At 40.9% G+C, this 26,947-nt stretch overlaps 1 protein-coding gene across 1 annotated transcript in view; it reads right to left on the minus strand.

Moving 5' to 3' along the window:
- The window catches only part of tspan3a (tetraspanin 3a), a 50,210-nt gene that overhangs the window by 4,215 nt on the left and 19,048 nt on the right, over positions 1–26,947 (minus strand). Inside the window, exons 5-6 of the mRNA XM_043680396.1 lie at positions 25,392–25,544; positions 23,267–23,350 (exon numbers count right to left, since the gene is read on the minus strand). Of these exons, the coding sequence (XP_043536331.1) occupies positions 23,267–23,350; positions 25,392–25,544 (237 nt within the window). The remainder of the gene's footprint in view (positions 1–23,266; positions 23,351–25,391; positions 25,545–26,947) is intronic.

A 26,947-nucleotide genomic window follows, 5' to 3' on the forward strand; every position in this document is an offset into this window, starting at 1 on the left:
ACCTCTCCGCCCCCACCCCAGTCTGACCTATCACCTTCACCTCTTTCCACCTATCACATTTCCGACGCCCCTCCCCCAAGTCCCTCCTCCCTACCTTTTATCTTAGCCTGCTGGACAAACTTTCTTCATTCCTGAAGAAGGGCTTATGCCCGAAACGTCGATTCTCCTGTTCCCTGGATGCTGCCTGACCTGCTGCACTTTTCCAGCTCTGATTTCCAGCATCTGCAGACCTCACTTTCTCCTCAAAGCTTCAGATAGCAGTCAACCTGATTTCGCTTTACTCAGGCAGCTGACAAAAGTACACAAGAACCTTCCAATCTTGCCTTGTAATCACTAACCAACCACGATTTTACATTTTATTAATGTAAAAGCAAATTCCATCAAAATGGCAGTCATAGCTCATCTCGTCAGTAATTCAAAGAAAAAAATTACACATGAAAGGATTTAAAAAGTTACAGCTTGAAAACCATTTATAAAATATCATTTGGCGTACGAATAGGCCTTTACAACATGGGCTGGGTCCGGTTTATTTTCCAAAAGTCAGTTTTTTGACTAACAACTTAATGACTGCAATTTCAACTTGTGTGTGTGGGGCAAGAGAGTGAATTAGTGAAGCATATCTTTCCTATTATAGGAAACCACACAAATAATAACCACAAAATGGAACTGTAGGTTAAGACAAGTCTAACCAACAAGGATATCTGTTGCTCCATTTTATAATGTTTTCACAATCTGGTTTAACTACTCATTCTCAATGCATTTGCCACAACCTGTCAAAAAATAAGTTTTGCAAAACAGACTGGTTAATCTGTGGAACTCATTGCCACAAAGTGCTGTGGAGGCCAAGTCACTGAATGTATTTAAAACAGATAGGTTCCTGATTGGTAAGTGGATCAAGAGTTACAGGGAAAAGGCTGGAGAATGGGCTTGAGAAACACATTAGCCACGATCGAATGACAGAGCATACTCAATGGACCAAATAGCCTACTTCTGATCTTACATCTTATGGTCACAGAGGTTCTGCACACAGATTGGAATGGCGATGCACTAACTTCCAGTTTTGGAGAACTTGGAGGTCCACGCATCAAAAATGAAATATAGAGAAAGTACTAGCATTACTGCCCCATCTCTCATTGACCTCAAGGTTATGATATGTGAACTTCTTGAATTGTTGCTGTCCGTGTGGTGTTGGCACACAAAGGAAGTCAAAATTAGTCAGTAAAAAGCAAACTTGGGAGACGAAACCTGAAGGAGACAATTCAGATAATAATTTGTCAAGTATAGGCATGAAAATATCTGGAGAAAAGGACAAATACAAAGAGAGAAGGCATAGCTAATCAAATGGCAATATGGGATAAATAACAACTTATTTCCCATTGTTGGTGCTGGATAAGATGTATTTTAAAACTTCAAGGCTTTTCATATCAGCTTCCATTGAAATACTTCTAAGGTCAGAGCATTTGCCATACAGGCTTTGAGATTTTATTGTAAAGTTTTATCTCCATTCCACATTAAATGAGCAAACGATTGGATTCAGTTCACAAAGTACCACTCATAAATAGCACTTAAATAAAACTCCTTTCAACATTTGGACACAAATTAGAAAACCATTCTATTAATTCTGCCAGCTGACAATCTCATAAATAGCTCCTCAAACCACCATCTATTTTTGTAAATAGGTCCAGCACTTTGCAGCCTAACATTAACTGCACTAGTTCAATACATATATTACAAGTGAGTTCCAAGCAAAGCAGATTAGGTAAACCAACTGTAGTGTTACCTAGAGCAGTGAGAGATTCATTCTTAAGTGTATAATTTTATGCTGCATCACAAGTCATCTTCTCCTGTCTTGATCGGGAACAAAGTCACTACACAAACTATGAAGCTAGGCCAGATCTAAAGTTGGAAGACCGTGTGTAAATTCATGGCTGTCTATTCTCCTGCTCCTCGGGTGCTGCCTGACCTGCTGTGCTTTGAGCACCACACAACTCTACCAACCTGCATCCCCATTTTAAGTGATTAAAGACTTAACAGCAATCTAGGTTTGTTCAATACATTGCATCATGAATGATGCTTTGATCTTTTACTATAAATTCTGCGTCCTATGATCTTGCCCCACTAGCTACCTGACAAAGGAGCAATGCGCCGAAAGCTTGTACTTCCAAATAAACCTGTTGGACTACAACCTGGTGTTGAGATTTTTGACTTTGTCCACTACAGTCCAACACTGGCACCGCCACATTATGTCTCCCAACCCAACAGGGTCACATTGCACATGCCAGAAGCTCTGTGCATGCACACTGAGAAACACTTGACTGATTTTAAAAAGGCAGCGTCCAGATGAGCACAAATAAATATGAGCAAACAGGATGGAATGACTTCACTGGCAGGGGTACTGCACAATCTACTGAGGTTTTCAGGGTGTCAGCATTCTCTCAAGGAACCAATGTTACACAAAACTACTATATTTGATGCTCACATGATAGTTGCACGTATAACCTCCACATACAGAGTGCAATGAAGATAAAAAATGTTTGACATAATCAATCAAGTCTGGCTGATTCCATAGAGGGAAAGCAGTAATGCTCCAGGTTGATAATCCTGAATCAGAATCTGATAAGTTAGATCTGCTTCCCTCTATAGATGCTGCATTACTTAAGTATTTCCAGAATTGTTGTTTATATTTCACATTGCCAGCACCACAGTATTTTAATTTTGTATGTGCACACTGCAAGTTGTGCAGTATTCACTATTGGAACTGAAATGCATGCAAATCAGATCAACCACCATGCTGCAATAAACATGGGAAGTCCGTTTATCACAGGTCTTGTCATTCAGTTTCAGGGAAACTGCCAGAGTTCCAACAAAAACAAAATCATGCTTTGTGAGCAACGTAACATAAATAGAGCCACCTAATTAGATAGACCAAACAACCTACCTTAAGATCCCATGAACCCATTCAAGGAGCAAATAAATCAACATTCCTGCTTCAACTCATGCTATAATATATTACCTAATCATTGTATCCTGGAATTTGCTACATGTAAATCAATGACAGAGGCCTGAAATTTGAAAGTTATTGTTTCTGAGGTGCATTAAGATCCCTTTTGGACATGGCAAGGCACAATTGATGCAGTTTTTTTTCCTCATCAGCATTTGGGAAAAAATCTGTAAATCAAAAGGAGATTCCTCTATGAGAGAGGAAAACAAAAGCATTAGAAATTGGTGGGGGGAGGGTGATGAAAAACTACAAAGCCACCAGAGAGAGAATTTCCAATTGTTCCATGCAGAGTTATTCATTTGCCCAAGGGTGAGTCACACAAATCAAACTGGTAAATAACGGAGTAGACTACAATGCTAAAGGGATACTCTTTATGCCGTCTCATGACAACCTTTCCCACACCCTGAATCAAATTGCAAAGTAGAAACTACTGCAGGCCAGCTGCCCATCAGCAAAGCAGTCACTGGAACAAAAGATCCACTTTTGAAGGCCATTGCATAAATGACAACTTTACTGCCACATTTTTGACCAAGCTTGGGGTCAACAAGTTTTGCAAAAACTACAGAAATAAATTAAGATCAACTGTTACAGATCCAGAAAAAAAAGCAAAGATGTGAAGTGAAAAGGACAACTTTTAAAACTAGTGCTTTAGGTTGGATTTCTGAATGCCAACATCTAACAATTAGCTCGTTTCTTGTGGGACTGGAATAAAGGGAGCTGCATGAATAAACAGAAAATAGACCACTCAGCTCCCCCTAGGAGAAAGCGAGTACTGTTATGCTTTTCCAGTGCCACTCTTGCACTCAGCTCCCCCACCTTGTTCTGCTATTCAATAAAATCATGACCAATGATCTGACCTCTATTTTTACATTTCGGCCTGCCCTCCCCGCAAAGGACTTCAATCAAGAAACCATTAATTTCTGCCCTTAAAATATTCAATGACCATGTCCCCACTACACTGAAGAGTTTTAAAGATACAGTAAGTGACAGGGTGGCTCAGCAGTTAGCACGACTGCCTTAGCACCAGGGACCTGGGTTCAATTCCATCCCTGGGTGGCTGTGTGGAGTTTGCACATTTTCCCTGTGCCTGTGTGGGGTTCTTCCCACAGTCCAGAGCTGGGCAGGCTATGTGGAATAGCTATGGGAAATGCATAGGTTGGGTGAGTGGGTCTGGGTCGGATGCTCTTCAGGGAGGTCAGTATGGACTTGACAGGCTGAAGGGCCTGCTTTCACACTGAAGGAATTCTATGATTCTATGACACTCCATAACAGAACACACAGCGCAGTACAGGCCCTTCGGCCCTCAATGTTGCGCTCAATATATCACTCCTCAATTTTAAGCTATGTCCCCTCATGCTAGCCATCACCATCCAAGGAAAAAGGCTCTCACTGTCCATCCTATCTAACCCTCTGACTATCTTATGTGTCTTTAAGAAGTCACCTCTCAACCTTCCCTCCAAAGAAATCAGCCAAGTCCCCCACAGCCTTTTCCTCCATACCAGGCAACATCCTGGTAAATCTTCCCTGCATCCTTTCCAATGCTTCCACATTATTCTTATAATGTGGTGACCAGAACTGCATGCAATATTGCAAGTGCAGCCGCACCAGAGCTATGTCCAGCTGCAAATGACCTCATGGCTCAAACTCAATCCCTCTACCAATAAAACCTAACATACCGTACACCTTCTTAACAACCCTAAAAACCTGGTGGCAACTTTCAGAGATCTATATACATGGACACCAAAATCTCTCTGCTCATCCACACAACCAAAGCCTTACCACTAACTCCAGTAACCTGTTACTCCTTCCAGAGCGAATCACCTCACTTTTCCACATTAAATTCCATTTGCCACCTCTCAACCAAGTTCATCTACATCTCTCCAACCCGCAACATCCTTCGGCACTATCCACCAACCTTAGAGTCATCCGTAAACTTATTACCCCATCCTTTTATGCCCTCATCCAGATCATTTATAAAAATGAACAGCAGTGTCCAAAAAGAGATCCTTGTGGTACACCACTAGTAATTGAACACCAAGATGAATGTTTCCCATCAACCACCACCATCTTCTTTCAGCTAGCCAATTTCTGATCCAAACCACTAAATCACCCTCAATCCCAATGCCTCTATTTTCTGCAATAGCCTACCATGGGGAACCTTATCAAATGCCTTACTGAAATCCACATACACCACAATCGCTTTACCCTCATCCACCTGTTTGATCACCTTCTCAAAAGACCTCAATAAGGTTTTGAGGCACAACCTACCCGTCACAAAACCGTGTTGACTATCCAGAATCAACTTATTCCTTTCTAGATGATTATAAATCCTATCTCTTACGACCTTTTCCAACACTTTACCCAGAACCGAAGGCTCACTGGTCTATAATTACCAGGGTTATCTCTACTCCCGTTCTCGAACAAGGGGACAACATTTGCTATCCTCCAGTCTTCTGGCACTATTCCTGTAGACAATGACGACAAAGATCAAACCCAAAACGTTCTGCAATCTCCTCAGATTCCCAGAGAATACTAGGATAAATCCCATCCATTCCAGGGGACTTATCTATTTTCACACTTTCCAGAATTGCTAACACCACTTCCTTATGAATTACAATCCCGTCTAGTATAATATCTCCGTATTCTCCTCGACATTTTCTTTCCTGTGTGAATACTGATGAAATTTAGCACCTCTCCTACTTCCTCAGACTCCACGCACAACTTCCCACTACTGTCCTTGACTGGCCCTAATCTTACTGTAGTCATTCTTTTATCCCTGACATACCTACAAAGCTTTAGGGTTTTCCTTGATCTTACTTGTCAAAGATTTTTCATGTTCCCTCCTGGCTCCTCTTAGCTCTCTCTTTTGGTCTTTCCTGGCTAACTTCTAGCTCCCAAACGCCTTCACGTCTCATAAGCCTCTTTCTTCCTCTTGACAAGAGATCCATAAAACATTTTTCCTCCTCTTAAATGGGAAACCCATTGTTTTTAAAAAGATGCCAAATGAGTATTTTGCATCAGTATTTACTGTGGAAAAGGACATGGAAGATATAGACTGTAGGGAATTAGATGGTGACATCTTGCAAAATGTCCATACTACAGAGGAGGAAGTGCAGGATGTCTTTGAAACGGGTACAGGTGGATAAACTCCCAGGTGCACCCTAGAACTCTGTGGGAAGCTAGAGAAGTGATTACTGGGCCTCTTGCTGAGATATTTGTACCATTGATAGTCACAGGTGAGGTATTGGAAGACTGGAGGTTGGTAAACGTGGTGCCACTGTTTAAGAAGGGTGGTAAGGACAAGCCAGGGAACTATAGATCGGTGAGCCTGACATCAGTGGTGGGCAAGTTGTTGGAGGGAATCCTGAGGGACAGGATGTACATGTATTTGGAAAGGCAAGGACTGATTAGGGATAGTCAACTTGGCTTTGTGCATGGGAAATCATTTCTCACAAACTTGATTGAGTGTTTTGAGGAAGTAACAAAGAAGATTGATGAGGGGAGAGTGGTAGATGTGATTTATATGGACTTCAGTAAGGCGTTCGACAAGGTTCCCCACGGAAGACTGGTTGGCAAAGTTAGATCTCACGGAATACAGGGAGAACTAGCCATTTGGATACAGAACTGGCTCAAAGGTAGAAGACAGAGGGTGGTGGTGGAGGGTTGTTTTTCAGACTGGAGGTCTGTGACCAGTGGAGTGCCACAAGGATCAGTGCAGGGTCCTCTACTTTTCGTCATTTACATAAATTATTTGGATGAGAGCATAAGAGGTACAGTTAGTAAGTTTACATTTGACACCAAAATTGGAGGTGTACTGGACAGCAAAGAGTGTTACCTCAGATTACAACAGGATCTTGATCAGATGGGCCACTGGGCTGAGAAGTGGCAGATAGAGTTTAATTCAGATAAATGAGGGGTGGCATTTTGGAAAAGCAAATTTAAGCAGGACGCATACACTTAATGGTAAGGTCCTAGGGAGTGTTGCCAAAGAGACCTGGGAGTGCAGGTTCATAGCTCCTTGAAAGTGGAGTCATGGGTAGATAGGATAGTGAAGGTGGTGTTTGGTATGCTTTCGTTTATTGGTCAGAGTATTGGGTACAGGAGTTGGGAGGTCATGTTACGGCTGTACAGGACATTGGTTAGGCCACTGTTGGAGTATTGCATGCAATTCTAGTCTCCTTCCTATCGGAAAGATGTTGTGAAAGAGTTCAAAAAGATTTACAAGGATGTTGCCAGGGTTGGCGGATTTGAGCTATAGGGAGAGGCTGAACAGGCTGGGGCTGTTTTCCCTGGAGCGGAGGCAGAGGGGTGACCTTAGAGGTTTACAAAATTATGAGGGGCATGGATAGGGTTAATAGGCAAAGTCTTCTCCCGAGGGTGGGAGGGGAAAGAGTTAAGACCTGAGGGGCAACGTTTTCACACAGTGGATGGTACGTGTATGGAATGAGCTGCCAGAGGAAGTAGGAGGCTGATATAATTGCAACATTTAAGAGGCATTTGGATGGGTTTGGAGGGATATAGGCCAGGTGCTGGCAGGTGGGACTAGATTGGGTTGGGATATCTGGTTGGCATAGATGGGTTGGACCGAAGGATCGGTTTCCATGCTGTACATCTCTATGACTATGAGTGCTGGTCTTTCCCATAAAGGCAACATCCTTTCAGTATCCACCTGTGAAGTCATCTCAGCATCTAAGTTTCATCAAGGTTACCTCCCATTCTTCTAAAATCCATTTGATATAGGCCAGCCTGCCCAACCTTCCCCCCCCACTGGATAGCTCTTCACATCCAAGGTGCCAGTTGACTGAGTCTCCTGAACTGCTTTAACATACTTGGATTATTTTTTAAACAAGCAACCAACTGTACACAACTCCAGATGTGGCCTCACCACCCCCTATACAACTGCTGCAAAACATGCCGAATTTATTTTCCATTCCCTGTGGAAAAAATAACAGCATTCAATTTGCCTTCTTGATCACTTGCTGTACCTGCACACTAAGTGATTCATGCACCATGATCCTTCTGTATTTGTTAAGAATTTCTCTCCATTTAAAATGTACTATTTTTCTATTCTCCCTGTCAAAATTGACAAGATCACTTTATATTTTTCCTATAATACTCCACTTGCAAATTTGGTTCCTTTATTCATGTCATTGATAGAAAATTGCAAATAACTGAGGTCCCAACATTGTCCCACAGCATACTACTTATATCCTGTCAGAGTAGGGTGCTCGAAAAGCGCAGGTCAGGCAGTATCCAAGGAGCAGAAGTCTATTTTTTGGGAATCCTGCCAACCCACTTAAAACAAGCTATTTGTACCCACCCTCAACTTCCTACTAGCCAGCCATCCTCTTTCCACTTTCTTTACCTCATGAACTCTTATCTTGTGTAAGAACTTTTGATGAGGTATCTTAGCAATTACTTTCTGGAAATCTCAATAGATAACACCTTGTAGTTCCACTTGTTGCTGGTTATTTCCTCAAAGGTGGCTCATACATCAAGCCATGATTCCCCTTTCATCAAATTATGGTAACTGCCCAATTGCAGAGAGATTTTTTAAGTAACCTGAAATTACTGCTATAATAAAACCCAGCAATTTCCTGAAGACAGATGACAGGTTAAATGTACTGAATTTGCCTGCTTTCTAGCACCCTTCTTTCTTAGATAGGAGAGTTACAATCACTATTTTACTATCTGATGAGACTTCTGTCGGAGTCTAGGAAATCCTGTAAAGTTAAAATCAGCAGGAGCTACCACTTTTAGAGCCTTCAGTTAAGTCAGTCAACACCAGCTGACTCATTTGGTTCTAATTCTCAGCACCTCTCCCTGGTCATAATTGCTGTATGTACTCACTCCCTTTCACATTCAGATTCATAATTATGTTTCAGATATTACCTGCAGTCAGTACAGAAGATAGATGTAAAATGTTGCCGTGGATGTTATCCTCCAGAACATCCACCGCACAGTGGTTAGCACTGTTGCCTCACAGCACCAGGGACCCAGGTTCGATTCCAACTACGGGCGACTGTGTGGAGTTTGCACATTCTCCCGATATCTGCGTGGGTTTCCTCCCACAATCCAAAGATGTGCAGGTTAGGTGAATTGGCCATGCTAAATTGCCCATAGTATTAGGTTCATTAGTCAGGGTAAATGTCAGGGAATGGGTCTGGTTGGGTTAGTCTTCGGAAGGTCAGTGTGAACTGTTTCCACACCGTAGGGAATCTAATCTCACTCAAGATAATATTCTTGAATATTCCAAAACAGTCTTAAAAGGTCTGCCGCTCAATCCTTATTGACCTATCCCGTAACCCGACTTTCCCAGTTCACTTAAATTCAAAATACTGACTTTCAACCTCTTTTCGCCCTTAACCGGAATGCGAAATTCCATCATAATGTAAGCAGGCTACCTTTACTCAGCCAACTAATCTTGTCTCATTGCAGATTATCAGATCCAGTATGCCTGCTGTGTATCCTAAACAACAGGAATCAGTGCATGGACACAGCACTTCAAGAGCCCAAAATAAAACAGCCTTGATAAAGTGGCTTTACATTATTGAACTGCAGCAGTGCAAACTCCATCGAAATATTAACTCCTGAATAACACCATTCATGTTCCCCAGATGTCCAAAGACCTCAAAAAACAAATAGCAACATTTACACAGCACCTTGAATATAGGGAAATGCTACAAGACATTTCACAGGAGCAGTAATCAAACAATTTTGACACTGTCGCACACACGGCCAGCTGAGCAAAAGCTTGGTCAGAGTATTTTTACAGAGCAAAAAAGGAGAGCAAGAGCATGAGCGAGAAATGAAGTAGTTTAGAATGGAAGTCCCAGATCTCTCAGCTGAGGCAATTGAGAGCATAGTAATCAACATTGGAATGAGTAATAGCTGGAGAGAATGAAGTGCGAAGAACTAATGGTTGCCAAAGTTGTGAGCGCAAGAGCTCAAATCCATTAAGTGGAAAATGTAGGTCACCTAGGAGGATCAGTTATCTCAGAAATTCAACTTAACTATCAGTAAACTCAGTATGGCATATAGAGTCAGATCTTAAGAACTGATGACTTTGCGGAGATATGAAAAGGGCAGGTTTATAATTCTTCACAGCAAGGAAGAATGCTTCAGGTACATTAACACAAACTCAGTTAGAAGTGGAATATATCTACTAAAAGTTGAGTCATGCAGGGAGATTCTTTAATTCTTCAATTTTAAACATACAGGTAAACACAGTTAATCAGTGGTCCTAGTTTAGCTTTCTGTGAGAAGCCAAAAATCTTAAATCAAAACCCTTTGAAAACATCCCAGGAAGCAATTTCAACTCCCGACTTTCTTACTAATACAAATATCTATTTGGCGAAACCAAAATCAGCACAAAGCCCACCTCCCAAGCTCCCGCATTGCCACAGCAAATCATTTTTCCCATCTCTTGAGATTTCAAGTTCTCACTGGAATACATCTACATTGGGATTTAACTTGATCCTACTGCTATAAGAAATGACAAGAAGTTTGCAGTTGGCATGAAAATTTGTAGGGTGGTAAATAATGGAGGAAGCTCTAAACTGGGCCTGCTCTATCACCAAACCCTTAACACCCTACGCCTGAAGAACTCCTCATTCCACTTTAAGATCCTGCAAACACACAGGATCAATGTGGATTTCACCAGTTTCCTCATTTCCCCTCCCCCAACATTACCCCAGTCCCAAGCCTCCAACTCAGCATCACCTTCTTGACCTGTCCGTCACCTTTCCCATCTATCCACCACCCTCCTCTCCGACCTATCACCTTCTCTCCTACATTCATCTACCTATCACATTCCCAGCCCCATCCCCCTCCCATTTTCTCAGCCCCTCTGACCCACAAGCCTCATTCCTGAAGGGCTGAATGCAGAAACATCAATTCTCCTGTTCCTCGGATGCTGCCTGATCTGTTGTGCTTTTCCAGCACCATATTCTCTACTCTGATCTCCAGCATCTGCAGTCCTCACTTTGTCCGAGCTGTAAACTACAGAATGATATCAGACTGATCAGCTGAGTAGAGGCAAATGGATTCAATCCAGAAAAAAAAAATTGTAGAAATGGACTGCAGGAAAACTATCAAAGCAAGAGGATACACTATGAAAGATAGGACCCCAGAAAGTACTGAAGATCAGAAGGACATTGGTGTCCACGTTAACAGACTGGATAAAGTCACAGGAAAGGTGGTGAAGTCGTCACATGGAATACGTGCCTTTATAAGCAGAGATACAAAATGCAAGTGATTATGCAGGAAATGTATAAAAACAATAGTTAGGTCACAATTGAGTCACTGGTTGCATCTCTGGTCACCACATTATAGCATGGACATGGCTGCACTGGGGATGGTACAAAGAATTGCCAGCATGATTGCCTGGGCTGGAGCATCAGGGCTATGTGGAAAGATCTGATGGAATGGGTTCTTTACTGGGGTTCAGCTGGAGCTGTGAAGGTTAAGTGTGAATCTGATAGAAGTGCATAAAATTGAGGGGCATAGGTAGGGTGGAGAGGAAGACACTTTCCCCATTAGTAGAGGGGTCAATAATCAGGGAGTGTAGATTTAAGGTCAGAGGTAGAAGGGGAAGGAAGGAGAGAAGTCTGAGTCATTGAGCCATCAGTATATCTCAATTCACATCAGGTGCATACTTTTGGGAATCACTGGGTGATGTTGGAAGAAAGACTGGCTTTTTGTCTCAATGAACCAGAACCTTTGAAACAGGGTTATCTGAAATTAATAAGCTATGAATAATGATTGCATCTCTCGAAAGGATTTGGTTGAATTAGGGGGGAGGGGCTCAGCAGAAAGCCAGAAGTGACTTTTGTTTAAAAAGTCCCTCTTCAAAATTTTCTGACTGCAGATTCCAGGCCAACTGAAGTATACAATTCCAGAGCACAGCCTAGCTAATTAGTTGGAAAACACGATCCTTTGCCTCCTTCGTTCCCCCACCCTAATGAACCTGGTACTCTTCCAGTCAGTAACTGACGAAGCAGTTTGACTCTCTCAGAACAAGTGACCTGCCATGGCACATGACCTTGTGAATTTCTAAACATTGTATTGTAACAACAGGCACTACACAAAAGGGAGGCAGTAAAAATACTCAGCAAATTTAGTCCTGACATATCATTCTTGCTAATATTGCAGCATGGTCTTCTGACAGTATTAGTGTTAGGTTCATGATAGCTGTTATTTTGAAGCCAAATAAAAGATGCAAATAGAGGAGTTGAGTGACAGTGCACATCTGCTGCTTGTTCTCATAGTTCTACAGCAGTTTATGCAAGGTATCATCCCTCAACCTAAAAATGCATTTTCAAAGTACTAAAATAAAGATTTCTTACTGCTCGAAATACTTAAAATTTGAACATTGAGTATTTCAGCACATAGTTCCAGGTCTGGAATTCTCATTCATTGACCACCATTGAGATAAATGACCTACAAAAGGCAGATGACTGCAATGACATTGCTTACTCTGCATGCTAGAAGCACTGCTTGTCCTCGAATGTTGCCAAAACAGAATTTATCAACTCAGACCAAGTCAAAATATTCTACTTCTCATGTTGAGAGAGGGACTGAATATTGTAAATTGTTAAATACTGGTAAAGTTAAGACTTGTTCACATTTACCTTGAAATTCACTTTGTCACATTCAAAATTAGTGATCATTTGCAAACACATTAATCTTTCTGCAAAGGCATAGTCATTGGAATGCAACTGTGGAGAAACCTTGAAATGGAGTCTATGAAGTTTATGTCCTGTCAAGAGCCAAATGCTACCTGCAGCCTGAAATCACTACTCCTCTGCCCTGGCTGGAGCCCAAATAATAGCATCGCACTCATTAGGAAGCCAGGACTCACTACAGTGATGAAAAGCAACAACCAATCCACAGTCAGCTAACTTGCGGCACTACAAGTTACAAGAACATCAGTAAGGCATTTGACAAGGTTCCCCATGGGAGACTGATTAGCAAGGTTAGATCTCACGGAATACAGGGAGAACTAGCCATTTGGATACAGAACTGGCTCAAAGGTAGAAGACAGAAGGTGGTGGTGGAGGGTTGTTTTTCAGACTAGAGGCCTGTGACCAGTGGAGTGCCACAAGGATCGGTGCTGGGTCCTCTACTTCTTGCCATTTACATAATGGATTTGGATGCGAGCATAAGAGGTACAGTTAGTAAGTTTGCAGATGACACCAAAATTGGAGGTGTAGTGGACAGCGAAAAGGGTTACCTCAGGTTACAACAGGATCTGGACCAGATAGCCAATGGGCTGACAAGTGGCAGATAGAGTTTAATTCAGATAAATGCGAGGTGCTGCATTTTGGGAAAGCAAATCTTAGCAGGACTTATACACTTAAATGGTAAGGTCCTAGGGAGTGTTGCTGATCAGAGATCTTGGAGTGCAGGTTCATAGCTCCTTGAAAGTGGAGTCACAGGTGGATAGGATAGTGAAGGCAACGTTTGGTATGCTTTGCTTTATTGGTCAGAGTATTGAGTACAGGAGTTGGGAGGTCATGTTGCGGCTGTACAGGGCACTGGTTAGGCCACTGTTGGAATATTGCATGCAATTCTGGACTCCTTTCTATCGGAAAGATGTCGTGAAACTTGGAAGGGTTCAGAAAAGATTTACAAGAATATTGCCAGAGTTGGAGGATTTGAGTGATAGGGAGAGGCTGAACAAGCTGGGGCTGTTTTCCCTGGAGCGGAGGCTAAGGGGTGACCTTATAGAGGTTTACACAATTATGGATAGGGTAAATAGACAAAGTCTTTTCCCTGGGGTCGGGGAGTCCAGAACTAGAGGGCATAGGCTTCGGGTGAGAGGGGAATTATATAAAAGAGACCTATGGGGCAACGTTTTCACACAGAGGGTGGGACAGCTATGGAATGAGCTGCCAGATGAAGTGGTGGAGGCTGGTACAATTGCAATATTTAAGAGGCATTTAGATGGGTATATGATTAGGAAGGGTTTGGAGGGATATGGGCCAGGTGCTGGCAGGTGGGACTAGATTGGGTCGGGATATCTGATCGGCATGGACGGTTTGGACCAAAGAGTCTGTTTCCATGCTGTACCTCTCTATGACCCTATAACATGATTTACCAGCTGTACCTATTACTACATTACATGACTTGAGGCCAACCTGCGTCTAAGAACTCTGAAAACACAAATGAAATTGAAACAGTCACCAAGCCATAATCTAAGTATAATTATTAAGTTATACCAACACCACTTTTTGTGATTATTCCATGGAATGGAAGCATTGTCGTCAAGGCCATCACTTTGTTATTCACCCCCCCAAATGTCTAAGTTGGCAGTAAGTCATCTTCTTGATTGGCTATAATCCATAATATAGTCATAATACACTCATATTGCTTTAAGGGAGTGTGTTCCAGGACTTTAACCCCGTAAGAATGAAGAGGCAATGATATAGTTCCAAGCCAGGATGGTGAAAAACCTGCACGAGGTTGCAGGTGGTGGCATTCCTTCTTATCTACTGACCCTGTCCTTCTCGGTGGTAGAGGTCTCTGGTTTGGAAGGTACTCTTGAAGCCTTGACAAGTTGCTGCAGTGCATCTTGTATTTAGTACACCACTGTCATTACAGTAATGGAGGAGGAAATGAATGGTTAAGCTCATGGTCACGATACCGAACAAGCAGACTTGTATGAAGTGAGAATGAAAGTTTTAATTAAAGCAGTAAGCTCCAACACTATGAACTAACAGAGATGAACTACAAAGCAAACGTCAAACATACCAAGATCCAAGCAGCTATCAGTAATGACATGCACGACCACAGCAACTTCAGGTTCAGGCTACAACATGCTTCAACAGGTTCCATTTTTGGGTTCCTCCCCAGTTTACTTTCCACAAGCTAGACCCACAGTGCAGTTACAACTGATCAAATTGTGCACATGCACACAAGTATTGCAATTAACTATTCCATACAGATCTGGGATATTTTGGCTACAGAGGTATCAGAATAGTGTATTTCCCAAATTCAGCAACTCCATAAGCCAGGCATGTCCTCTACCCATAGAGACAGAATGCACAATTAATAAAACAGACGAAATTTCACTCAGTTTTGTAAGGTATTTTCAGGTGCAGCAAAATGGCCTTTGTAAACAGATCTGCTCTGCAGATTAAATAAATTGTTAATGAGTTTTATAAGCCAAGTGGCAATTTGTAAGTAAAAAGCAACATTCGACTTTTATAGTAAAATATCTTTATTTAAGAGTTGTATTCTGATTTAATGAGGGATGTGTCAGGGAATTATTGACAAATACAAAAACAAATTGAAATTTTCCAGTGAATTTTCACTGAGGAATTATGACTAATATAGAGTCTGAATACTGCCCTTCCTTGGAGATCAATTTCAATCCAGTTATTTCTTTCTAGTTGCTTGGTTTGAGTCATTGCCACAGGATACTGTGTATTGTGAGAACATGACAATGAGGTCAGTGTGCACTGCACACTCAAATGCACAAAGTCAATAATAAAACAAAAGGTAGCCCCAGCCTTAAACATTCAATGCTTTGCTTTTGGAGCTAGTAGTTCATCAAAATACATGATATTTAAAAAGTTGAAATTGACATTTTCAATGGTCTTAAATTTTAAGTAGTAGGATAAAGCTTAGGTGGTGTTTGTATGAGCAGCTGAAGTATGGTTACAGGTTTGTGGCTGTGATTCAATCTCAAGCATACACAAGCACTTACTGTCCACTGTTAATTTTCAGAAGAGCAGAAGGGATGTCAGGTGCTTCCCCCATGGGGAAGAATAAGGTGAATCACAAGTATCATGCATAGAGCATTGACAGCAACATTGCTGCTTTGGGAGCACTGTGCAATATGGGGGAGGGGTATATTAACACAAGGACATTTTCTTAAATCCTTCCAAGCACCATTTGTTACTACAAGATGCAGTGAGAGAAAAAAAACGGGAAGAAACATTTTGTATTTAAAAGTGGAGAGAAAAGGCTATCAAATCTAAGCCTAGAGAAGCTACAGTCATCGTCTGTAAATTTTACAGACAGAAAGTTAGCATTTTTTTTTAAAAAAACACAGACCATGAATACATCTGCAAAACTAAAAAGCTACCATCATGCTGACTTTCATGTGTATGAAAAGAGCTAGCCAGATTTTAAACAGCACCAGATAGCAATACTGTACGCCACCTTTTGGCAATGTGAATAGGCCCATAAAGTACATGGTGAATAGGCTTCATCCAAAATATAATAGACTTGTGCGGATGTCAATAGGTTGCTGACAAATTGCCAACATTCACAGCTTACTTTTAATTTCTACAGATTTCTACTCAACTGTGGCACAGTGGCAAGCTCTGCGCTCTCAGCACCAGGGAGCAGGGTTTGATTCCAGCATCAGGTAACTGTGCAAACTCCACACAGACATTCTCCCTGTGCCTGCATGGGTTTCCATCAGGTGCTTCAGTTTCTTCTAGACAAAGGATGTGCAGGCTTGGTGAACTGGCCATCCTAAACTGCCCTGTAGCATGTAGATTAGGTTGATTAACCAGGATAAATGCAAGGTTATGAGGATTGGTAGTGGTGGTGGTGGTGTGGGGGGGGGGGGGGGGGGCAGGGTGATGCTCTTCAAGGAATTGGTACAGACTTGATGGGTTGAATGGTCTCTTTCTGCCCTCTGAAACAGTGACCATAACATTATAGAATGTCCAATTCTATGCTATTGAGTGCTAGAAATGGGTTAGAAATAATGGCCTTAAACTGAAAAGGTAATTACAAAAAGGAATGAAAAACCAAGAACTGTAGATGCTGGAAACCAGAAACAGAAATTGCTGGAAAAACTCCACAGATCTGGCAGTCAACTGACATTCTGAAGGGTCATCGCACCCAAAACATTAACTATGGCTCTCCACATGCTGCCAGACTTGCTGAGTTTTTCCAGAATCCTAGAATCCCTACAATATGAAACAGGCCCTTCGGCCCAACAAGTCTACACTGACCCTCTGAAGAGTAACCCACAACCCCCAAACCCATTCCCCTACCCTATTTTTACCCATGATTAATGCACCTAACCTACACATCCTTGAAACCTATGGGCAGTTTAGCATGGCCAATCCACCTAAACTGCACATCTTTGGATTGTGGGAGGAAACCCATGCAGACACAGGGAGAATGTGCAAACTCCACAGACAGTTGCCCAAGGTTGGAATTGAACCCAGGTCCTTGGCACTGCGAGGCAGCAGTGCTAACCATTTATGTTTTTGTTACAAAGGAATGACTGCAGTTAGCTGGTGCAGACTAGGACAGGAGTTTAGCAGCAAAGACACCTGAAAAACAACATACTTTTAAATAGTTCATGGCTCAAAGATATACCACAATAAGGAAGAATGATTCTTGCACAGGGATAACCTAACAATGGTTAGCCAAGTTAGTTAAGGAAAATAGCAAATTGAAAAAAGGGGCATGGATTACTGGTAACCTAGAGTTTTTCCAGAAAAAGAAACAACTTTCAAGGGTAAAAATGCAATTTAACTTCATGGCTAAATTTGTAGTCTAGTAACTAAAAGCTGATCTGTTTGACTGGGTGTAGTTATAGTCACATTTCTGAAACAGAAGCCAGCTGAGACACACTGGTGAAGCTGGTTAACTGAACAACTGGTTGTTTCCAGCTTGAATTGAATAGCATTTCAAGCCCCATTCTAAATAAATCCAGGGGCAAAAAGGAAATAAATACATTATCTCAAGAAAAAAAGGTGCTAGGGAAATAATGGGATTAAGTGCTGACAAGTCTCTTGAACCTGACTGAATGCTGATGTTCAACCTGATCTGCTAATGTAGCAACTAGAGAAATAGTGGATGTATTGGCAATCTTCCAAGAATCCTTAAACTCTGGAAAAGTCCAAGAGGATTGTCAAAATTCATATGTAACACCCATATTCAGAAAAATAGGCAAAGTTAAGCCATTAGCTTAATCCTTGTCAAAATATTAGAGTTGATTTTAAAGGGATATAATAGCAGAAAATTTAAAACTAGATCAACTAATCAAACAGATTAGCGCGACTTTGTGAAGGGAAAACTCTACCAAAGTTAATAGAAAGAAGATAACATGCAGTATAAAGGTGAACCAGTATTATTTTGTTTTCTGAAAGATGTTTGATAAGGTCTCATCTTTGGTTACTTAGGAAGTTAAGAGCCTATGACGTTGGAGGTAGTCTTTTACTAAGAGGATTGGCAAATTAATAGAGGCAGATAGTTGGGATAAAGGGCCCATTTTCAGGTTAAACTGCTGACACTACATGCTGATTGGTTGGCATGTTACATATATTCATGGAAGCACTTTCTGTCTAATATACCTTACTAATCAAACTTCAAAGAGTTCATTTTCTCCTCAAATGAACCCAGCAGAAGTGACTGAAATATTTGCAACTGTCTGTCTACAGACTGAGTACCAAGAGGATGATCCATCTCATCTTCCCAAGGTCATTCCCATGCCAAAATTCAACCAATTCAATTCACTCCACTGCTATCAAAAACAGCTGCACATACACGACACAAAGGTAATGGGCCCTGACAACATTTCATCTCACCTAAAAGATTTGCACTCTCAAATAGTTGTGCCTTTGGCAAACTCTTCCCAGAGTTACATTAGGATCAACCCAATTAATAGCCCATTTCCAATCCATTCTATTGGATGAGTAAGCTTTTACCATAGGACACAGAAGACACTGGATAGTCTTGGGCCAGTTTTTCCCAGGTAGCTACCCAAATGCTGCACTTTGCCAAAGTGGAGGAGCAGCATCCAGGAAGGTGTGGAGCAACTAGAGATTTGCCATCAGGGGACAAAAAAAAGCAAGCCAGGCAAAAACAGCAAAAAGGAGCACCCTGCCACACCAATGCCCCACTCCATTCCCATGACCACCACCTGCCCCAAGTATAACACTGCCTGCAGCAGCATTGGTCTGTACATCCACCTACAGACTCAGTGTGGATAACAATCATCCTCGCTAAAAATAGAAGACTGAGCAAAACAAGCAACAAGCCAACTCTACCTAATCATATCCAATGCATTAGGCATTGAGCTGGTTTTAAAAGGGTGTAAACCTGAAAATATTCAAAAATTCTTTTTCTTCTTCTTCACAGATGCTACCTGGTCTGCAAAGTATTACTAGCATATTCACTTTTATTTCAGTTTCCAGCATCTGCATTTTGTTGAATACGTTGTGGCTAAACAGTATTACTTTTTACATTGAAACAAGATTAGAATTTCCATGAGAAAACATCAGCAGCAATGTGGCCATTACAGAGGGCTTTCAGAAGGTTGAAATTATTACATAATGTATTTAGCTCAAGATTAAATGCATACTCCAAATTCCTTTACAGCAAGTCAGCAACATATCACATCAGGATAGTACAACCCCTAAAATTATCAAGGCACTTGCTCCTTTCCAAGATCCAGTAGGACCAAGATAGTCCCTTGCACAATGCCATTGCAGTAAGTAACAAATCAACTGACATCTAAGGACATATATTACTGAGAGAATAACCAAAACATGCAAGCACTAATTTCTTGAAAGGAACAGCATGTCACTTGAATACATAATGGCTTATTTGCTGTCTACAAAATAATGGATGAGGAGAATTATGAGGAGAATTCTATACAGGTTTCAACTGCAAAAGGATAGGCTAGTCAGCAGATGCCTTTAGCAACCAGTGTGTTTCCTTTGAGATTATCATTGATTGAAAGGTTGAGAGATACCAAGTGTAGGAAGTTGGCAACTCGAGCAGTCCACTCAGAAATACAAAGTAACTTGCAACTCCAGCCATTCCCAAAACTGCAGTATAGACCAACTACCGGGCAATCAATTTATGGTCAAAGAACACAATTTCATGGAATTACAAATGCTACAGAGTCTATGCTGACAACTGGAGATCGTCCCAAGGGGCATGCACAAGATGCTTTAAGCGCTTGCGACTTAATTCATAGCGAGGCTTTTAAAAAAAAATTTAGTACATGGTTTTATTAGCTTTCTTATGCTTTATAGTGTCCACGGTTGTAAATCAATTGATTTAATGCTAGATTGGTACTCCTGAAGACAGACAAGTGGTCTTCTTGTCTTGCTTACAAATCTATCAAATTCCTATCAACATCTTGGGACTCATCATTGGCCAAGAGCTGAAATGAATCAATATAAATAGGGCAAGAGCAAAAACATATCACACCAGATAACCTGCCGTGGGCGACTCACCTCCCAACTGCCCAAAGTCACTCCATCTCCAAGGCACAAGTTCAGAGTGTGAAGGCATCTCTACGTGTCTAATTGGTATATCTCAATCCTCCCACCCAATTAAAAATGACCTTGATTTGAAATATTAACATTTCTTCAATATCACTGGGTCAAAATCCTGAAACTGCTAAAGCATTGTGAAAGCTCTTCCAAAACAGGGATTGCCTTGAGTCAAGCAGTTGACTTTTCATCACCTTTGAGGAAGATAGCCTTACCAGCAGCTTACATTCCACAAATTAATTAAAATACACTTCTACACACAAGTCCAAAAAAAATGTAAAGCTTATGATCCCTGATATTGATCAAGGACCACATCATTATAGTAAAAACCTCTTCAGAATAATGCCTAAAGTACTTCTGGTATTCTTTGAAGAAATGCCATGTTTGGAGGATTTGAGCTATACGGTGAGGTTGAATAGGCTAGGGCTGTTTTCCCTGGAGCATCAGAGGCTGAGGGGTGACCTTTTAGAGGTTTACAAAATTATGAGGGGCATGCATAGGATAAATAGACAAAGTCTCTTCCCTGGGCTGAGAGATTCCAGAACTGGAGGGTATAGCTCTAGGGCGAGGGGGGAAAGATATGAGAGAGACCCAAGGGGCAACTTTTTCATGCAGAGGATGGTATGCGTATGGAATGAGCCTCCAGAGGAAATGCAGAGACTAGTAAGATTGCAACAGTGAAAAGGCATTTGGATGGGTATGAGAATAGGAGAGGTTGGGAGATATGGGCTGGGTGCTGGCAGGTGGGACTAGATTGGGTTGGGATATCTAGTCGACATGGATGAGTTGGACCAAAGGGTCTGTTTTTGTGCAGTACTTCTCTGACTAAGTTTCAAAGAAATGCACCCATGTTACTTATGATGGGTTACTGGTACCAAGAATTGAGATATTGGGACACTACCCTCAAACACATGAGTTTAACAATCTTAACTTCTGACTGGAAGCAATGACAGACATTAACATAGAAAATTCATCATTTTAAAAGACAACTTGTAACAGTGCATTTATTGCAATCTTCACTATACATCCAAGCAAAATGTTGAGGTCCTGGAGACTGCTCAGAAGTGACCATGAGCTCTATCCATGCTCAATTCTGATGCTTGGATATGTACATTTTTGAGCTTTGACAAGCAGCCAATAGAATAGGTAGTGGGTTAGGAGAGGGATGAAGAGATGAAAGGAGAATCCTACAGATATGGTGCACAGTATCATAGAAATGCCCAAGGCGCTGCATTAAGCCTGAATAAACCATCCTGGAATCAAGGATAGGCTAATTTCTGGGTGGTCTGCAATACTTCAGCATTTCCTTTGTGATTTAAACAGATTCAAAATTGCTGAAGGGCAAATTTAGAAAAATGTGGAAGGTTTTCTGTATAGAAAAAGTTTAATATAGGAAGAATAATGAGGCCATTTAATTACATAAAAGTTTATAATATCACGAGGGGTATAGATAGGGTTAATGGTAGGTGTCTTTTCCCTACGACAGTGGATTTCAAGAGCAGGAAGCATATTTTTAAGATGAGAGATTTTTTATTTAAAAAAAAAGACAGGAGGGGCAATTTTTGTTTTTTTTTGTAAAAAGGTGGGTCGCATGTAGAATGAGGAAGTAGTGGAACAAGTAGAGTTACAATGTTTAGAAGACACGTGGATAAGTACTTGAAAAGGAAAGATTTGGAGAGATATTGGCCAGGAGCAGGCAGGTGGGACTAACTTGGGATTATGCTTGGCATCGACAATTTGGACCAAAGGGTCTGTTCCGGTGCTGTGTGACTATAGGTGCGAGATCAAATAGAATGAAGAGGTATGGGAGAGAAGGGAATTTCACTTTTTTATATCGATGTACCATTGAAAGCATCCTATCCAGATGCATCACAGAATGGCAACTGCACTACCCAAGACCATAAGAAATTACAAGGAGTTTTGAACACAACCCAGTCCATCACAAAAACCAGCCTTCCTTCCATTGACACCACCTACACTTTCCACTGCATTTGGAAATAGCCAACATAATCAATGACCACTTCAACCCATTATACTCTTTTACTCACTTCCATTAGGAACAAGATACAAACATTTGATAACACATACCAACAAATTTAAGAACAGCTTCTTCCCTGCTGTTATCAGACTTATGAAAGGACCTCCTGTATTAGGAATTGATCTTTCTCTGCACCTTCTCTGTAGCTATAACACTACATTCTGCATTAAGTACATTATGGTATTTGTCCAATTAGCATGCAAAGCAGGACTTTTCACTATCTCAACACATGTAACAATAACAAATCAAAAACTTTTTAAATAGGAATAGAGAGCAAACACTTCTCCATAAACTCAAAATGCAGTTCTATATGTGACCAGTGCACAGAAAAAAAGGAATACCCTGCAACAGGCAGCCTCAAATACAAAATTGCCTTACATCAGCAACCTGATATAGTACATTCATAACGAATGAAGTAAAAGATAAAAGCAGGATATGATTAACATTAACACACACAGATTATGACCTATGAAACATGACTATAACCCTGTACGAGATCAACCACTTACCAGATGGTTTTATCATAAACTACACCTGTGTCTCTTATAAGAGTAGGCAAGTCAACAATTACAGGGCAGTTGAAAGGGAGCATACATGGTATCTTTGAAGTTTCAATTCTCACCAGCGTGAAAGATTTACATAGCATGTGCACGGTGTTAAAATCTTGTTTAAAAAACTAACGTACTCCATTTCTACATGATACACCAAAGTAATTATTTTAAAATAACCTGTTTAGACATCTTGACATACCTCCAGAGCAGGTAGGACTTGCACATAAACTTCTTGCCCAGAGGTAGGGACATTGACACTGCACCAAAAGACCCTTCTACTCATCTAATAATGCTATTTTGAATAAAAGCAGAGGAGCGAGTGCTTCTACAGAGCCGGCAAAGGCTTGATTGGCCACACGGCTCCACTGTGTTATGAGACTCAATGACTCTATTCCAACTTATTCTTCAACCTTACCTGAATAGCTGCAAATGCCAAAGCAGCCATAATGACGTACATCATGATTTCCTGTAGCTTATTCACCACTAGAACCTTGCATCCCTGTGATTAAAAGAATGAAATAATGAAAGCACTTTGTTTTCCATATCTCTCCCCCAACCCCATATTGTTCAGTGAATCTTCCAGATTTCAGCCAAGTCATCATCCGTATGTGAGCACGACAGATCCTCAAAGCATTTGCATCTGAAGTCAGAGGATAATTAAATCAGAGATATGAGTGGGTTTTTAACCTCTTCATCCCTCGACTTCATTCCATGATAGCAGGCACTACAACTACCCTGGATAAAGGTAAGAGGGAAGGAAAAAAAATCAATAGTCCATTATTGTAAATTTAAGAGCTTGCACATGAAACAAGCTTGCATGGAACTCGCATTCCTTTTTCACAAGAAAGCCAATCACTCACTTAGGATATGCCACAGTTGGCAGGTGAACTGGAAGGAAATGTTTACTTTTTCAAAATGTTTTATGGGTTATGTATTAAGGTTTATAAATTGATAATCAAAGAAAATGCAAGAATGTTCCAGCATACACTAACTGCAATTACAGATTTCATGTAAACTTCAATTGTAAACTTCCACATGAATTCAGTGGGCTGAATGACCTCCAGCATCACACTGAATTTCTTTCCCCGCTAACCCCGCCCCCCAAAAAAAAGCAAGCTGCACAAAAATATTTGTGAATCTCTGTTTCAGATATTATTGCTTTTAACTGGTAAAGTGGAGAATTATCTTTAATTTCCTTTAGATAAAAGTATATCAGACTTAATTTTTAAAAATGTTCTTCTATGCGAGCGACACTGGGGAGAGCTGTATTTGCTCTTCATCTCTATTTGTTTTGAGAAAGTGGCAATGGATCTTTACCCAAAGTGATTGGCTTTCCAGAACATTAAGAGACAGCCAGAGAGTTATGTATAGATTAAACTAAGAGTGATAGGTTATTTTCCAGAAAAGGCACCAGTGAACCATTTTTTTTTTTAAAAAACAAAAAGGAATGAAATCCATCTGCTTTTATATGTTCTTTTTTCTTCCCTAGTGTCAGCTTATAAGTAACCAGATTTACTTAGTTCAGTTACACAGTCTGCATGGGGTCCATGAACGCATTCCAAGTTTGGAGTACGACCTGTCACTCCTCTAGCGTGCTGCTATAAGAATGTATAATGCCAGCAGTTTGTTGGGCCCAACTTAGTTTACTTTGTCTAAAGAAATATTCAAATTAATGTTGAATATAAATTTGAAGTGATATACATCTTCTTATTTTAATAAATTATGGGTGTGGATCACATTTTATCCCCATCCTCAATTGTCCTTGGGCTGACTAGCCTGCCAACCACAAACAGGCAGTGATTAGAAGGATACAGACCATGACCAGGTAGATGGAATTACTTGGGAATGGCATCATGATCAACACAGAAATGGTCGGCCTATTCCTGTGCTATATCATTTTATATTCTGTTACTATGGATCTGCAGTCATATGCAGGCCAGAACAGATTAGAATGACAGATTATCTTCCCTAAAAGATGCAAGAGAACCAGATAGTCTTCATGACTTTAAAAGGATAGGTTTCACAGGCACTAATCAGACTAGCTTTCAATTCCAGATTTTATTGACTGAATTTAAATTCCATGGCTACCATGAACACTTTTAAAAAAAAAACAAATTTCTTGAAAACAGAGACAAGGAGGTATTTTAAGTAAAGACAGAAGTGCCGAACAATTGAAAATGTACTTGGGTACAAAGAACACTGTAGAATTGAAGAGAAGAATAAGAAAAGCGGTTTCATATTTTTGGAGCATAATTTAGGTAGAGTCCTGCAACAAGGCTTACAGTAAGTGCTACAACGGTGTTGACAGGAAAAGTAATATGTAGGACATTAACATATCCTGAGAAAGTCCGAATACCTCTCATGAATGCTTTGATTAATAAACCCACTGCTGTGGAAAAAATCTACCCACTGCCTTGAAAAAGTAGCTACTTGGAATTTGAGCCTTACTGGAATTCAAGTTAAACGAGAATTTTTGACGTACAACTGATCCAAGTAATTTTCGTCTGCAACACTAGTCATTTGTTCTTGAACACCCTTACCTCTGAATACAGGTCAGAAGGACGTTGCATGCTGCCTGTGCAGTTACTGACACCCGATCTGCAGCAGCTGATTGGTACACTATTATTCTTTGTCTGCTTGAACCACTGTGTATTTTCCCAATCAGAGAAATTGTGGATGCCACAACAACGCAGCTATAAAACAGCAACACACATTTTGTTAGAACTTGTCACAATATACATTACAAATGGTAGTTCTTAAAATTGATGCCCGCAAATCCCTGAAGAGGCCAAAAATCAGATTTTGTAACTTTGACAACTTGCTGTCATAATTTCTGTAACTGCATATAAAAATATTTGCAACAATTCTTTTAGAAGGGAAACCCACCCTGTCAGACCTTACAATAGCAGAAATCCAAAAGTAGTTATTAACGTTTGCCCTTCCACCACCCAATCTCATGCAGAGTTTCCATTAGGGACAATATATAAAACAAGAATACTGCTGTTTCAGCCTCTTTCAGCCAGGGGTTTAGGAAGTAAATTGCAACATCTCAACTGCTGCCACAGCCTCTTGTCACTTACCTTTGCAGAAACCATGGATCAAAAGGAAGGCTTTTCACAATTCTTCAATCCTCCATATATTTTAAGAAACTACCACAAAACATTTCGTAATGATATATAAATTGGGTTAACTGACTGTTCCATTAATTTAGTTTTCTTCATTTAAAAGAAAAACAGTAGGATTATATTGCAAGTGGTACAGTAACATTAGAGGGGTTTGAATCACAAGCTACAAGAGCAGCCAGTAGTCATCTGAAACCTGAGGAGCAAGTTACCATATATTTACAGAAAAAAATCTATCGTACTCTGCTTCGGATGTTTAGGAATCAGGTCATATTGTTCACTATACATTATAAATTACAATTATCAATCTTGCCTGTTCAAGACAAGTGATTACAACATATATAATTACACATGTAGGAGGATACAACTTCCACTGTGCCAAATTAGTAACTGTATTGCAATTAAACTAGCTTCAAAGGCAGTGGCCTGGAGGCAGTTGGGAACATTGGGTAAGGCTTCCTATTGCTGACTGTTATCCAATGTGTGCAGGAGGGTTTCCTGACACAATATGTAGATAGGCCAACAAGAGGGGAGGTCATACTGGATTTGGTTCTGGGTAACGAACGAGGGCAGGTGTTAGAATTAGAGGTAGGTGAGCACTTTGGGGACAGTGACCACAATTCGGTGACTTTTACTCTAGAGATGGAGAGGGATAAGTGTGCACTACAGGGCAAGAGTTATATCTGGGGGCAGGGAAATTATGATGCGGTGAGGCATGACTTAGGATGTGTGGCTTGGAAAAGTAAGCTTCAAGGCAAGGGCGTAATTGATATGTGGAGCTTGTTCAAGGAGCAACTATTGAGTGTCCTTGATAAGTATGTACCCGTCAGGCAGGGAGGAAAGGGTCGTGCGAGGGAGCCGTGGTTTAATAAGGAATTGGAATCCCTTGTTAAAGGGAAGAGGGCGGCCGATGTAAAGATGAGGCGTGAAGGTTCAATTGGGGCGATTGAGAGTTATAAGGTAGACAGGAAGGA

The sequence above is a fragment of the Chiloscyllium plagiosum genome, chromosome 40 (genome assembly GCF_004010195.1).
Source record: "Chiloscyllium plagiosum isolate BGI_BamShark_2017 chromosome 40, ASM401019v2, whole genome shotgun sequence".
Taxonomy (NCBI): domain Eukaryota; kingdom Metazoa; phylum Chordata; class Chondrichthyes; order Orectolobiformes; family Hemiscylliidae; genus Chiloscyllium; species Chiloscyllium plagiosum.